At 42.9% G+C, this 17209-nt stretch overlaps 1 protein-coding gene across 2 annotated transcripts in view; it reads left to right on the top strand.

Annotated features, from left to right (window-relative positions):
* Nucleotides 1-17209, top strand: part of LOC122787514 (transmembrane protein 87A-like) — a 1268634-nt gene that overhangs the window by 761251 nt on the left and 490174 nt on the right. For both annotated transcript variants that reach the window (XM_044054310.1, XM_044054387.1), the window contains exon 11: nt 3840-4023. In XM_044054310.1, the coding sequence (XP_043910245.1) occupies nt 3840-4023 (184 nt within the window). The remainder of the gene's footprint in view (nt 1-3839; nt 4024-17209) is intronic.

Genomic DNA, 17209 nt, shown 5'->3' on the forward strand with positions numbered 1-17209 from the left:
ACACAGTAGTAGGCAGTCTATTTTAGTCTGGACCCTGACCAGCAAGCCCTCACTAGTCTTCCACTCAGGATGTCTCCCAGACAGCCTAAGTGATCATTTACCAACCTGTCACACCAGGCCAACCCCCCCCCCCGAAAAAAAGCACCATATACAAACAAATGTGAAACGCCAAAAACTTCTCAGCAACTACATTTAAATCACTATTGGAACAATGTGACTGGTCCCCATTATCTCACCTCCACCTTGACCCTGCAGTGCATTACTTTAACACAAAATCCCTTGAAATTGTAAACACTCTAGCTTCCCTTAGAAAGTTCAGCGTAAAATCCATCTATTTTTCAAGGCTATCTAAAGAAACCAAACAAGGTTTAGTCCCACTACCACAGCAACAAAAAACAAAGCTCTTTCGAAATGTACCGCCACTTAAGAAACAAATCCAAAAATCGGATAAAAAAAGACAAAAAAAACTATTATACCAGAATTCAGCAAACACGTGATCATAATCCCCACAAATCCTGGAGCAGCATCAAACAACTTCTTTACCCTGGTAAATCCAACCCTCACCCCCACTAACACTAAGGACAGTCTAGCAATACAGTTTAATTCTTTCTTCACTAACTCCATTCTGTCTCTCTTAAAAAGCAACAACAATGCTTCCCTATCTATTCCAACCCCAATAGAATCTACTACCAGTTCTTTCTCCTAAAGCCCATCCAAACAAGTACCTTAAGAAAACTACTAAATAAACCTAAACCCACAACTCTTGCCAAAGACCAGCTGTGCAGCACACATCTCAAGTTAGCAGCTGACTCCATTTCACTGTTAATCAACTGATCACTCAGAGAGCAGTACATCCCTAAACTCTGGAAAACATCCTACATCATTCCTCAATACAAAGGTGGCACCTCAACAGAATTCAACAACTGTTGACCAATAGCCATTCTTTCACCACTGTAAAAAATCCTAGAAATATGTACACATTCCCAGCTTACCTGTAATAATCTAGTAACCAACACTCGGCACAGATTTCGGCCTAGGCACAGCGCTACAACTGCCCTACTAAGCTTCCCAAACACAATAAACCATCTAAAAATGAAGTATCATCTTAGATATGTCCCAGGCATTCGACACAGTATCCCATCAAAAGCTTTTAATGAGCTGTCATCATTAAGTCTATCCCAATCAACCCTCTCCTGATTTCACAATTACCTCAGTGAATGACAACAATCCACGAATTGGCAAAATGACCTCTCCTCCACCTACCCGTCACAGTTGACATTCCTCAAGGATCAGTCTTTAGTCCATTTCTCTTCACAATCTTTACTAACAAAGTCCACACTGCAACCAACCTGGCAACTATAATTCAATACACAGATGTCTCTACCCTAATCTGCGCTGATCCTTCCCTGCCACAGCTACAAGAAAAAATAAAAATCCTTCTCAGCCATAGAATGTTACCTCTCCAACCACCAACTAATTTTAAATCCCAGCAAAACCAAATTACAGTAGAGAGTCAATTATCCAAACATCAGCTATCCAGATGCAGCCTTCCAAAGTTTTCAGGTAGGAAAAAATCCTAAAGTCTGAATTTAAACATTATACATATTCACTTGTGCGTGTTTTTTGAGCTTGTACTACAGTAATATACTGTACCATTTTGTACTTAAAGAAAATAGTTTATTTTTCTTGTTTAATGTTCCTGAAAAACATTTTTAGAAGTTTATCCAGTTCAGTTGTATGTTTGATTATCTGAATAGTTTGATTATCCAAACTGCCCTAGGTCCCAATTAGTTTGGATAATTGACTCTTTACTGTAATCAACTTCTCCAATAAAAATTCCAACAACCAAATAACACCCTGTCTCATCTACTTAGCCAGCAAAACCAGAATACAACCCATCTTGCACACCAAACTATTAGGTGTCACCATCGATAGCAGCTTGAGATTTGACAAACATGTTGCACTAGTCATTAAAAAGACCCACATCAAACTTGGCTCACTCTACAGAGCCAAGCCATTCACAACTAGCTCTACCTGACAAGCCATTGCAAGAACCCACCTTCCCATACCCCTCTCCAATTTTTACTAATCTCAAAAAACGGACCTAGCCAGACTAAAGGCCTTTTACCACAAAATAGCCACATTCACCACAAATTCATCATATAGATCTCACCACTGCATTGTGATTCAGCAACTAAACCTCCTAACCCTCAACCAAATTATTATTGCCCGTACCATCATAACTAAGCTTGATAACTGCCCAGCTTTCCACAGTCTCATCCAACCCTCCTCTAACAACAGAACCCTCAGATCCACTGACAAATCCTTAATAAAGGTGACTAAAGTTAATAACAGTTTTGATGATTCTCTTTACTCCAGTCAGATCTCCGAAGCATGGAATTCCACCCCCTAGCATATCCTTAACACTACCAATCCAGCCAAATTTAAAGAACTCCTCAAAAATCTTCTAACCAACAACTGTCTCTGCTCTTGTACCGCCCCCAGCTAAACTGAAGCAGCAACAGTGATCCTCCACCTCACTTTTTCTCCAACACATCTTCTTACCAAGAATTTCTTCCTTTACTCTATCCCTTAAAATCTGACTGTCCCTCCTACACTCACCTCCCTACCTCCTGCCTACTTTCTCCCTCACTACTGAGATTCTCCTTTCAACTTTTCTTTGCTTTCAGCATACTTTCCATACACTGTAAGTTTGCCTTCCTCTGTTAAACAAACCCTGCTTTCCTCATGTTTGCAAAATCCAAAAACATGGATGTTAAATGTATAGAATTTATCAAACATTATCTGTAAATTGACAGTCATTATTGTATAGTATTCAATTTTTTTGCTGTAGTATATAATTTTACACTGTTGACTGTGTACTATGTTGGAGCTTTTCTCCCCGGACCTCTGCAGAAAATGGGATATTAACCCAGTCTGAATTCTCCGGCAAACAAATGTTAAAATAAATACATTTCTTGCACTTCAGTTCTGAAGTGAATATCTTTAAACCATTTCTCTAATGCATTAACAAACCAGATATAATCTGCAGTACAATCTTAATTATTTACAAGGAGATCAGGCAAAGTAGGAATTAAGGCATGTCTAGTATGTAACATGGATGATGAACAAAGAAGCAAGATAGTTGAAAAAATATAAAGAAATAAGAATCTGTCGAATCTCAAGAAGCTGTAGATTCTCCCCACCAGTATGCATTCATGTGCGAGTGCACACACATACCTACACCCAGGTGCGATGTGTAGCATTCTGTTTGCATCTTATTTCAGATAGCTTGTTTGGGAAGTGCCATGCTTTTCTGCATTTCTGTTTCTTCATTGCTGAACTTGTACCTCGTAATGCACAGCAAGGGAGATAAGGTGGCTAAATTCTGTGAATGAGTTTATATATGTCATATTATAATGCAGAGGTGACTCAAGAGAACATTAACTTTCAGACATTCACTAGCAGTTATGGTGTCTGTCGTTTTGGCTTTTAATGATCTACAGGTTGTTATTTTGTATTAGGTAGAAAACGTTATCCCCTCTCATTTCAGGGATAGTTCACCAGTACATCAACATGTCAAAAGCCATTGTATGCTTATGCATTCATTCACTGAAAGTAAGTCATGATTTTCTGGCCACATTAGTGAGATGGAATATGGTTATGGTTTTATGTTATTTAAAAATGTATGGTCAATGCAAATAAAGCATACACTGTAGATTGTGGAATTTCTAAAGAGCTGCATTGTAAAGTGACATTATACATCTTTTAAAATGTTCTGACTTGAGTGATTACAAAATTTGGACATTTCTGAAGCTATGTCCATTTTTCTTTTTCAGTTTTACATGATAATGTGCATCGTCTATGTCTTTTATGGAGTTCTGTGGCTTACATTATCTGCCTGTTACTGGAGGGATCTCTTAAGGATTCATTTCTGGATTGGCGGAGTTATACTCCTTGGAATGGTGGAGAAGGCAGTTTTTTATGCTGAATTCCAGAATATCCGCTCAGAAGGAGTGCCAGGTAAGCAAGTAATGTATTATTTATTTATCGGCAACAGAATATCTTTAATGCATTGTTCGGTATCATATTTTCAGAGTGGAAGACTGACTCTGAATTATATTTTTTAGAATATATTACAATGTTCATAATGTTAACATTTGGATTGCATACCTCTCAACATCTAAGAGTAAGAAATCTGGACAAAGCCATAAAAACATGGCACAAATAGGGTCAATTTTGAAATATTGCTCTTACAAACCTAGAAAGTTGATAGAATAACATGTGTTGCATTAGCATGGTTTTTCTGAAGGGTATGAAGTCTAAAACTCAAATGTCTGTCATTATTTTCTAATTTCAGTCTTTAATGATTTGCCACTAATTTGTCAGAAAGCCACAATTTTATGAAAAATGGACAAAAAATATAAGGCAAAAATCTGGACATTTTGCAAAAATCTGTACAGTTGAGAGAGGTATGATTGCAGGCCAGTGATTGCCTTCGCTGCCAGGGATTGAAATCAGAATGTAGACAAAGAGAAAGGGATAGGGGAATCCTAAGTGAAAAACCTGCACTGGTTGAGTTTTTAATTAGATCTAGAATAGAAGCTGCAGTCAGAAATGGATAATTAGTAGGGCATATAAAATATTGCACAATAACTATACAAAATAAAAGAACAGGTCAGAAGAGAGATTAGATATGCAGTTCATAAAGAAACAATGGGAAGACATATGTATGGCTCCGAAATATGCAACAAAATCTAGAAGATTTAGGATTTTTGCCTGGAAGTGTTTGCATAGATGCTTTTATACCCCAAGCAGACTCCAAAGAATTTTTTCTCAGGTAGATGGCAAATGTTGGAGGTATATTGGGGAAGAAAGAGGTACCTGAGAGCATATGTTCTTGAAATATAGTGAATTGGCAGACTTTAAAAATTCTACACAGAGTACATTGTTAGGATTGCCTAGAAATGGTAAGGCCTTGTTAAGTTTAATTATCATGACTGCCAAAAAGCAATTACTAGAAAATGGAAATCAGAATCTAAACCAACATATACCTGAAGTAGGGAATATTGTAACAGATGTAAAAGAACAGCAAGTGGGAACTTTAGAAAAGGGTGGGAGTAAATGATATATAAAAAATGGAAATTGTGGAACAGTACATTTGGATCACATGGCCAGATGTTACTCAAGCCTCCTTAAAGAGCTGAATCATACTGGAAAAATATCCACAATAGGAGACTTAATTTTAAGCTACATTGCCTTTTGGCCAGTCTGTTTGTGATATTTTATGAACTTGCAGACATAAGGAAGAGTAGCTGCCTTAGCCATTGTGCTCCATCAGCATGCTTGTGTGAGGGTGTTAGATGTTCTTGTAATATTTAAGCAAGATGTTCCTTCTATGGAACCTTTAGCTCGTGTTCAAGTAATTAAAGCAAAGAAAAATGATAGGTGCTCTTCATTATATCACTGTTGCAGTAGCCGTAACTATATGGGACATACCCTGCCAGTGATTTGATATCCGGCCAGTCTACAAAGTTTTAGACTCTTTGTTCGTGCAGTATACATCTGCCCTTAGCATGAATGTGTACTTGGTATAAGCTGGACTTACAGGCATGCCAATTGCCATACGTACCATTATGCATTATGCAGACTTCTCAGCTGAGTGGCATGAGTTTTAGTGGTCAGCTTAAGCTATATATTTGGGCAGAGAAGTATCCCATTGGAAATCTTACTTTTTTCTGTAAGAGTTTATATATAAACTGCTGATCTCTCTATGTCTGTTAGTGTGGTAGCCAAATTCCCTACAAGGATGTCCATTCTCATGTTTTTCTGTTTAGGGGATCAACATAAGCGTCCTGCCAAACTCCCATTTCAGTTGTTTTCAAAATCATAATAAGTAAGCTAATTTATCTTAAATTTTTTTTCTTGTAACGAAGTACCTAATGGGAATTGATGCAACTAGCGTTGCCACCTGTTTTTTTTTTCCCCAGACTATCTGGAAATCAAACCCATTGTCCAGTAGTCCAGAAGATATTGTACAAACTCTGATAGTTTGCTGCAAGAAAGAAACAGACTATTGGAATTTGTTAAATTAGCGAATTTACTATGCTTTTTTTTTTTTCTACAACAAAAGCATAGTAAATCGGCAGGAAAAAAGCATCGCATATGGAAAAAGACAGCATCCCTCCTCACCTAATATGATGTCACAAAATGGCTGAAGGTGTGACCGTGATCCAGTTTTGGCCACGACAAAAGGTAGCAGTCCTAGATGCAACACACCATGGTGACTATCTTTCATTTGGTGGACTCTCCTGTATCAGAAGAAGAAAGCTGTGAATGAGAGTTGACTTCCACATTTTTTTACAGTCTGTGACTGACATCTCTGCTGAGGTACTTTTTGCAGTCCCTCTAATAGTCCAGTTCTCCTGATTCCTGTGGCATGACCTATGCAAAGACCCAGTATTTAATAGGTCCTGTTAGGAAGGGATAACTTAAAATTGTGATCTTGGAGGGTGAGGGAAGTATTCTCTAAGTTGTGGTGAGAAAAAAGTTGCCGGATCCCTTATGGAGGTGTGTTCTTTGGATTCTACTCCTGAAACTTTAAACCTGAAGATAGCTAAAAAGAGTACTCAAAAGACAGTACATTTGCCCCTCCTTCCACCCAATCCATGCAAAAAGCATCTCAAGGAGACTGGTATAATTTTGCCTGAGGCCTGTTTAAGACAATACAATCTCTCCAGTTTTCGCTTCCATTTTTCTACCCCATTTAAGAAAAGGAGATATCCCCTCTTCAGAAAGAAAATATCTTTCTGAATCAGATGTTGAGAGGTCTGGACTATGCCCCAGAATTATCCTCCCATACTCCTTGTGAGTCTGAAACTGAAGACAACCTCTCTTCAGACAACCCCAATGAAGACTATCCTTTGGGATACAATTTCTAAAATAAAGGAGTATTTCAAATGTGAGGATAAAGAAGTGCCAGAATCTCACAAGAGCAGTTCTTCCCAAATTGCTGGTAATATCTCCTAATTACTAACTTTTGATGCCCATTTCCCAAAAAAAAAAACAATCCAGAGTGGTCACAGACTACAGTGAGCATCTCTTCCTTGTCAGTTGGGGATCCCTCCTCAAAAAAAAAAAAAGAAAAGCACAATCCATCTGTTTCCTCAAATCCTGTCAGAGCCTGCTATCCCAGGGTGTGATACAACTTGTGCCTCCATCTCAGAGTCATGGGCATTTTTTTTCAGAAATGTTCCTAGTTCCCAGAAAGGAAGGCACATGGACACCTTTTCAAGGCTAAACACCTTTTTTGATGGCAAAATTAAAGATACTTGCTTTACAAACTCTCTTCCTCATCTGTTTCACAAAATGTTTCTAAACACTCTAGACCTCAAAGATGCGTGCTTGCACATCCAAGTTCACCAAAAGCGCAAGATTTACCTCAGATTTTTTGCCTTGGGATTGCACATTTAGTTTACAGTTTTGCCTTTTAGTCTTTCCACTGCTCCAAGACCTTTCACAAACTTTAGGTAGACTTTCAGCTGCCTTCTTTTAAGGCACTTTAGCAACTGTTCATTTCACTTTTCATCTGTTCAGCAGCATGGGTTTCAAGCTAAATTTGAAAAAGTCTTGTTTAAACCCATCTTACAGGTTATTGTTTCTGGGGTTTCTCCTAGATAACCCTCTCTATCCACAGCTTACTGCCATCTAAACAAAGTATCATATTCCTATTCTCATTTCCTCAATATGGACCGTCAAAACATGTCCACAGCAAAAAAGTTCCTCAATAGTTCTGGGTTGTATGGTTTCATCCATCCTAGTGGCTCTATCTTTTAGACAGCACATCTGGAAAATACTTTGCTAACTCACATCAGTCTGGCTCCATGATCTTCATCCCTTATCCTTTTAATTCTTTTGCAGAATTCCATCAAGAAGAACTCCTATGGTGGGCCAGTCTGGTCTTGCTTAATTCAGGATTCATATTTTTCCTTCTCCTTCTGCTCAGTCAGTCTCGACAAATGTTTACACTTTGCATGGGGTGCAGTCTCTCAGGGCATCAAGTTTCAGGTCATGTAGTAACCTCATTTGAGGAACAAGTATATAAATTTCCATAAACTGATAACACTAGTAAAAGCTGTCAAATCTCAAAATAAGCTGTGGAACCCTGGATCCCTGTTGGGGATAATGGGCAACACCATGGTGATGTGGGATGTAAACAAGGAGGAACAGATATGTGGTTTCTTGGAAGGTGGCAGTACAGAATAACCTCACTGTATATACCATATTAATTCTCTCAAAGCAGAACACAATTCCAGATACTTTGAGCAGATCCAGGATAGACCCTCATGAGTGGATAATACACTCAAAGGTGTTCCAGGGGATTATCCACGTATGGGGAACTTCCCAAATAGTATGCTTGCCTCCTGTCTCAAATGGCAACTAAATCAGTTCTCTTCCAGGGCACATTGCAAAAAGGTCTGGAAAATAGGTGCGTTTTTTTTCTATGGACAGAAATGTCACTCTGTGCATTTCTCCCTCTCCTTTGATATCCAAAGTCCTTCAAAAGAGCAAAACAGACTTGCCAAAGATGGTTTTGGTGAGTCCCTTTTGGCTCAGACAGCATAGATTTCCCTTCCTATGCATCTGACCAGGGCAATTACCAAAACTTTACTCACAGAGTGGATTTGCCCACATAGGACACACAGGTCTGTATTCACCCCCAACATTCAAACTCTTCACCTGACAGTATAGCTGATAAGTTTCTGATCCCATTTTTGCATCTTTTTCGAAGGACAAACAGCCTGTGTTAAAGGAGGCTTAAAAACATGCTACTAGAAAGTCATAGTTAGCTACACGGAAATGATTTTCTGGTTGGTGCCATAAAAGAGAACTAGATTCATCCCAAGCAGGGTGTCCTCTGGTTTCTCAGTACCTGTGTGAAATGCTCAATTCGGGAAAAAGACACCCCTTTCTGCACATCTGCCTATGGACCCCCCACCCCCACCCCGCTTATTCATTATTCAAAGTTAATTTTTTAAAGGAGTTTTACATATTAGGCCACATAGAAAGCAAGTGGTACCCTCTTGGCATCTTAATTTTATGTGAAAAGTTCTTTCTCCTCCCCCCCCTCTTGAACTTGCAGTCTGCCCTTCTTCAAAGATTTTTGCATGGAAGATTGTTCTGCTCATTCCTCTGACTTCTGCTAGAGGGGTAAATGAATTACATGCCCTAATATCTACGCAACTTTTTTTTATTTTCCACAAAGACAAGGGTGAGTATTAAAACCTGCTCTTCCTTTATGCCAAAGTTTTTTTTTAATTTACTTTATATCAGGCCATTCATCTTCCCATGTTCTACCCTAAACCCAAAAACAGAAGAGGAGGAGTCCTGCATACTTTGGATGTTCATTGTTAGTTGAGATGTTACCTGGACAATACTAAATATTTTAGGAACTGTAGTTAACTGATGGAGAAAAAAAAAAAAAAAGAAAGGACAGTCAGTGTCCCACCAAATTCCCAGATGGACAGTCAGTGTCTCACCAATTTCCCAGATGGCAGCCTTAGGCAGTACAGTTCTGTTGCTCTCACCATGGTATAAGCTTCCCTCAAAAAGTCAGAGGTCGCTCTGTTGAATAGTGGCTACTCCAGGGGCATTTTCAAAAGGGTTAAACCCTAGCTCAACCCTAGAGGCAGCAGCAGCTCTGTCTTTGCACACACCTTTACTAGGTACTACAAGCAAGATTCAGTCTGTAGAGCTAAAGCATGATTTGCAAAAAAATATCCGACAAGGACGCCTTAATGCTGGACTTTCTCCATCCACCCGTTCTTCCTAAACTATTGAAATCAATGTGTATAGTTATGGCTACTGCATTGCTGATGTAATGAGGAACATAGTACAGCTGTGTAAGTAAACTTACCATAGCAGCAACAGTTTGAATGGATCATTGTTGCATTATAACCACCCTCCCACCTTCCTTCTTTTTATTTCTTTCCTTCTCTTCCCAGTCTGAGGAGTGTTATCCTAGTTTACTTTTGCCCTCCTAAAATGGCATGACCGTCTTTATTGTTGTGACTAAACTGTTGCAAAGTTTCAGGCTTTGTCCTCCTCACTGGGCTACAAAGCTCTGATTTTTGAGTTATAGGAGTCCTGGACATGTGTTACTGCTGAGTCTCGATTCTGTTGCAAAGATTAGGACTGATATTTGCCATGGTTCCTGAGGGAGAGCAGAAGTGAGGTGTATTTCTGACTTTTCATGCAGGCTCTTCTTTTTTGGAAGGGCTGCTTCTCATCCCCATCTGGAGATCTTGTCCTTTCAAGGATTGCGAATTGTCTTACAGATGTGATTGTTGGCATTAATGAAGTGATTAGAAGTTTGTCCATGGGTCATACCCTTTTCAGGAGTTCTGCCTAATCTTTGAATCCTCCTCCTGTTTGAAAGAAAAGGAGGGTTGTATTTCTTGCCCCCCACTCCCGTCTTTCCTCTCTGGTAAAGCTGATCTGTCACTTGATGGTTTCTTCTTCTGCCTAGTTATCAGTAGGGTGCTGTAGCTGGTGCCGAGTGTTAGGGTCCCCTCATTTTGGCAGTAAGGTAGTCTAGTTGATATCACCACAAGGCATGTGGATTTGTTGCAGAAGTGAGGTCTGTACTAGTTTCACAAGACTTCATCAGAATAAACCTTCATTGATGTAGCAGTCATTTTTATGTGCAATATCAACACTTCTTTTTTCCTTCTTCCTTTCCTGCTGTAGCAAAACATAAACAATACTATGAGTTTAAACATTTGATCTGAAGTAGTTGATTTCATTTGATCATCAACCTGTGGGTATTCGGATTCGATCGGATCTGAGACAGCAACTTCACCAGCATCTGCTCCGAGCTCCAAGCTCCTCTCCTTTCCCATAATACCCCTCCATCTTCCTTCCCTCAGATCTCATTTGCTGCGGCTTGCCTGAGCTCCAGGCGTGGTGAGTAGTTTTAGGGTGTCTTGTACTCTTTTGGATAGTGTTAGGTAAGTTTCCTTTCCCTTGCCTTACCTCCCCTTTCGCTGTTGCATCGCTTTTAAAAAAAAAAAAAAGTTCAGTTACTTTTCTCAGTGTAGTGCCTTCCTCCACCCTTCCCCTTCCTTGCTAGTTAGTTTGGGTTAGTGTGTGTTGGTCGGGCAGGTTAGGACCTTGTGCTTTGTCATGGCTGATCAGCAGAAGCTGGTGTTTTGGAAGTGCACAGAGTGTGGCAATAAGTTGTCTCCGGCAGATGGCCACACTTTGTGTGTGGTTTGCTTGGGGGTTCCCCATCTTTCTACTGTCTGCACTATTTACACAGGGTTTAACCCCAGGGCCCTGAAGGATCATAGGGCTAAATTAGTGTTGAAGGGACTTCTCCCTGCTACAGAGCCAGCTGTCTCCACTTCATCTACAGTCACGGCTGTGACTGCATCTTCCTCTGCTACTCTTTCTTCCCCTCCCTCCCAGGCTGGGACTCAACCTCCTGCTAAGAGGCCTGCGGATAGGGAGCACAAGAAAGACAAAGAAAAAGACAAGACAAAGATCACGGAATAGATAAAGGGAGGAGGAGATCCCCGGACCAGTCGGATCCGGTGGGTCCTCCTCACAAACAACTAAGGTTGTCCAGGCCTAGCACTCCTCAGCTCCACTTGCCCAGACTTTTACCAGAGCCAAAGGAGCCTAGACCTTCTTCTAGGGCCTCAGTAGCCTCAGTACATCGGCTCTCGTGTTGGTGGCCTTTTCGCACTGCATCAGAAGCTTGAGTGAGGCAGACATGGACAAAATGATGCGAAGGTTTATTTGCACCCAGATTCAGATGGGGGTCTTACCAGCCCCCTCTCCTTCTGGAGGGGGAAGCTCGCTTCCCTTTTTCACCTGGATAACTCCTTCTCTGGTCCGACCCTTGGTATCGGAGTTTTTGGATCCAAGAGGTGCCAGAGTCAGGGAGTCGGCACCGATGGTACTGAGTACCTCGTCGCCGGCCTTTACCTTGCGCACGTTGCACCCAACTAGTTCGGATCCAAGTGGGTCTCTGAGCCGAAGCCTGGGCATCGGATCTGAGGGGTTGGGTTTTTCTCCATTGGCGCCCGACTGTGTCAGGTAATGGCCCTCTCCTCGGTATCTCAGCTCCAGCGGGCTCGGCCCTGATCCCTCCATCGGATCCGGGGAGAACAGCTTCTTCATTAGCTTCTCGGGAGGCTCTCTGTCACTCTGCTTTCGACGTGGTGGAAGGAGTTCTCTCCAGCAGATCGAGGCCTCTGACCATCTCCTCGGATTCCTCCCCGACTCCCTTGGCTCTGGGTGCAACTTCTGCCATTTTGCCCATTCAGGGACAGCCCATGCTCGAAGTGCCCCAGACTGTTCCCCTCGAGGAACAACAGGTGGTTTGAGAGTCCTCTCTGGAGAGTCCCACCGAAGAGGTTCCTCACAAACGAATGTGCAAAAGGAGGCACCTGGATTCCTTCCCAGAGTCCCTCACTGAGGATACCAATTTGGAGGAAGGGAAAGGTTCCACCAGATCACCCCAGATGTCTTCTTTGGAGACATCATGGAAATCCTGCATCAGCAGGAGGGTTGGTCTGCCCCAAATCCTTCCTCAGACGAGTCGGTGTTTCTGGAGGCCTTCGGCACAGGCCTGTCTACTTCTTGGGTGTCCCCCCCCACGGATCACTTAGTGGATCTTATCACCACTAGGGCATGGAAGGAACTGGACACCGTGGAGCCAATCCCAAAGCATCCAGACAAAATTCTGAGTCCTTCTGTGGATAGGCCCACCTGGAACAAGGGGTCCCCAGTAGATGGTATGGTGGTAGCAGCTGCCACCAAGAAAGAACTAGCTCAGGAAAGTTCTACGGTCCATTCCCCTGACCGAGAGTCCGGGACCATGGATCGTGTAGGAAAGCGGGTGTATGCTTCAGCCACCTTTTCTGTAAGTGCGCTGAATTACTTGGCCCACGTCACTAGACTGCAGCGCGACCTTGTCAGGGAGCTAACTGAGTCACCCTCGGAGTTCATGTCACTGAAGGATAAGCGTATATTCTCCATGCGGATGGCCACCCTCAAAATAGTTTTTAATATGTCCATGCATCTCCTTTCACATGTCACCGAGGGAGCGGAAGGGCGGACGGGTTTGGCATTTCCATGAGGCTACATACCTGGCAAAGGCTACGTCAGTTCATGGAACCCTTTAAGGCATCCTTCACGAATGCCCCTTATGATGGTTCTTCCTTGTTTGGGAAGACTGTTCGTGAGGCGTTGGTCCAGAGTGAAAAGGATGGGAAGACACTGTCTGCCGTCGGGATCCGCTTCTCCAACCCTCAAAGTTCCTTTTCCAGGAATCAGCGGAGGCAAAAGAAGATGTGGTCCCGGAAGTCTCAGTACTCCCGGGACACTCAGGACTCATCTTCCCCTAGAGGCAGAGGGGGACCAGACAGACTTCGGCCCAGAGGCAGAGGGGGTCCGTGAAATTTCAGGACTCTAGAACCATTCTCGGACAGGCCTGCACAGCAGCCTTGAAGGGTTGCCCAACTGCTCTGCTCTGGAGGCCATCGGGGTTTGTCTTTCGTGGCACCTGGCAACACGGGAATCCGTATCAACAGACCGTTGGGTGCTTCACATTATATCCAGAGGTTATACCTTCCCCTTTTTTGTTCCTCCCATTCCCCCAAAACACCTCCCAGACGTTCCAACCCACACAAAGGGAGGTGGCACCGCTCAAAATAGACAAGCTGCTAAGAAACAAGTCATCCAGTCTGTCCTCTGAGATCATTTTGGATCGGGAATCTATTCCAGGTTCTTTTTGGTGCCAAAAAAGATGGGGGACCTAAGACCGATTTTGGATCTTCCCACAATGAACCTGTCAGTTGCCAAAGAAAAGTTCCGGATGGTCACATTACAATCCATCCTGCCTTATCTGCAGGAGGATGACTGGATGTGCTCCATAGACCACCAGGACGCCTACCACCATATAAAGTTGCACAGATGCTCCAGGAGGTTCCTCCCCTTTCAGCTAGGGGCTAATCATTATCAGTTTCGAGCCTTACCCTTCGGTCTCACCACAGCCCCCAAGGTGTTCACTAAGGTCATGACAGTAGTACCAGCTCACCTGAGGCTCCAGGGAATGCAGGTCTTTCCATACCTGGACAATTGGCTCTTTGCTGCTCCCACCATGCGTCTATTTTGTCAGGCCAGGGACTATTTCCTGAAACTGTCAGACTTTCTGGGAATCACCATCAACACATCCAAGTCCTGTCTGGATCCAGTCCAGGTTTTGGACTACATTGGAGCAAGAATAGCTACGTTGCAAACCAAAGTTTTTCTAACTCCAGAGAGAGTTCGAAGCTTAAGATTCCATGTGTCCGTGGTTTTTCAGTCTCAACTTCCTTTGGCTGAGGCGGTTTTACAAGCCCTAGGTTCAGTGGCAGCCACCATTACTCTTCTTCCCTGTGCTCGTCTGCATATGCAGGTACTACAGTGGACACTGACAGTCCAGTGGTCATTATTAGATCTGCCATTGATGCGTCCTATTCACATAAGCAACGCTTGCAGAAAGTCCCTCCTCTGGTGGATATGCGCCTCGGAACTGGTCGAATGACGAACATTTATTTCTGCCCCTCCCCAAGCCACGGTGACCACGGATGCTTCCCAACTAGGGTGGGGAGAGGCATTGTTTGGGCAGGACAGTCCAAGGCATGTGGCCCCCGAACGAGATCTATTTGCATATCAGTGTTCTAGAGATGAGGGCTGATCTTTTGTCGTTGCAGGCCCTTCCTGCCTTTTTTCCTGTGGGGACCATTGCACTTCAGACAGACATGTCAGTGGTCTGGTACATCAGCAAACAGGGGGGGAACCAGATCTTACCCTCTTTGTCGCGAGGCTATGAGACTGTACGATCACCAGCCGATTTCTTGTAGCAACGCACATTCTGCGTCGATCCAACAGCCTGGCAGACAAACTGAGCAGGGCTATTCTGATGCCTTACAAGTGGTCTCTGAATCCTTCTGTAGCGGAGAAGATCTTCCTCGATTGGGGTCGGCCTTGCTGCAATCTCTTCACATCTCCTTCCATCGCGAAGTGTAATGAGTTCTTTGCTCTGATTCCCCCCAAAGGGGGAATCCTCCAGGGACGCTCTGGTCCATGCTTGGCCTACTGGTCTTCTCTATGTTTATCCCCCGTTACTTCTCATACCAAAATTCCTCCAGAAGGCTCGAAGGTTGGGGAACAAGGTAATCCTCATTGCCCCATTCTGGCCTCGCCAAGTTTAGTTTACCTTCCTCTGGTCTCATCTGTTAGTTCCTCCATGGATCTTGGATCTGATACCAGATCTCATCTCACACCCCTCGAGGGTCCCTCACCCAAACCTGGTCAGTCTGAAGCTTACTGCTTGGCTGCTTCATTTCCCTTGATTGCTAGGACTCCCAGTCTATCTTCTCCGGTCAAGACTATTCTGGTGGCAGCTCATAAATCGTCCACCAGAAAACTATATCGTAGCAAATGGAAGCATTTTTCTATCTGGGCTTTTCAAAGGGATTTGGATCCTTTCACAGCCCCAGTCCCTGGAGTTCTTGAGTTTTTGGCGTACATTTTCCAGCAAGGCGCTACAGTGAAAGTTCAGCTGGCTGCCATCGCCAATTTTCATATAGGTGAGAACGTGGCTTCATTAGCTTCTTCCAGACTTTGCAAAACCTTTATTAAAGGTATCTTTCTTTTAAGACCTCTGGGATCTTACCCTAGTTTTACAAGCTTTGGTTTGGTTGCTTCACCTTTTGAGCTGGCTGATTCTGTGGATCTGAAGTTTTTATCTTGGAAGATGGCCTTTCTAGTGGCTATCACCTTGGCTAGGAGGGTGTCAGAGCTCCAGGCATAAACCTCCATATCTGATTTTCCATAAGGACAGGGTATCACTTCATACTAATCCTTCCTTTCTTCCTAAAGTGGCCTCTGAAACTAATATCAATCAGATGATCACTTTACCTGTTTTCTTCCCAAATTTTCAGAACAGGGGTGAATATAAATTGAATTTGTTAGATGTACATAGACAGCTATGTTTCTATTTACATAGGACTAAGGCCTTTCACATATCTGACCAACTGTTTGTCCTTTTTCTACACCCTTTCTGGACAAACCGATCTCTAAAGTAACCATTGCCAGATGGATTTCTTCTTGCATTCTCCAGGTTTATAAAGACAGGGGCATGTCACCTCCAGGACAAATCAAAGCCCATTCTACCAGGTCCATGGCTACTTCAGCAGCTTTTTTGTCCAGGGTGTCTTTGGACAATATTTGTTCGGCGGCTACCTGGTCCTCATCTCGCACCTTCATTTCTCACCACAAACTGGACTTGATATCTAGAGGGAGAGCATCCTTTGGCTCTGCGGTGGTCCGGAATATCCTTCCATGAGGGCCACCCAAGTATTTGGTAGTGGGGGACTCTGTCCCACAGGTTGATGATCAAATGAAGTCAACTACTTCAGATAAAGAAGTTATGTACTCACCACAACGTTCCATCTGAGTAGTTCTACTTCATTTGTTTTCAACCATCCCTCCCTCCTTCCCCCTGGCCTTTACTTTGGTAGACAGTGGAGAGCGCCTAGGTGGCTCTCCTGTGCTTCTTATTAGTCTGGGCTATTGGGTTAGGTTTATGTTTATGGTGCAGCAAACTTGATCTGAGGGAAGGAAGGATATGGAGGGGTATTATGGGTAAGGGGATGAACTTGGAGCTCGGAGCAGATGCTGATGAAGTTGCCATCTCGGATCTGATCTGATCCGAATACCCACATGTTGACAAATGAAGTCCAGTTACTCAGATGGAACGTTATGGTGAGTACATAACTTCTTTTTCTTTGCTGCTTGGGATTCAATACAGCAATGTAAATTATCAGGGAAGGTCTTTGATGCTAGGTATAATGGATAAATTCTTATAGTATCGGTTGAACTGTGAAGAGAATCTTCCTCTTTCCCCTGTGGTTGGGTGGTTCTTCCAACTAGCATTATTAGTTTGAGTCTTATTTAAGCTGAACAAGTGTGTACTTGTGTATCACTTGTTAGCACTGAGATCACCAAAACTTCATTGTTTTTATTTCTTTTCCAGAAAGGTGCTGATTGTTGGCAAGGGAATGAACTGCACAGGGAATGAATAGGCTTGTATAATTGGCATTCTGTGTCATGTCATAATTCAGCACCCACATATCTTTGCCCCTGAGCTGTG

The sequence above is a fragment of the Protopterus annectens genome, chromosome 1.part0, assembly GCF_019279795.1.
Source record: "Protopterus annectens isolate FY-2018-M chromosome 1.part0, PAN1.0, whole genome shotgun sequence".
Classification (NCBI taxonomy): Eukaryota; Metazoa; Chordata; order Ceratodontiformes; family Protopteridae; genus Protopterus; species Protopterus annectens.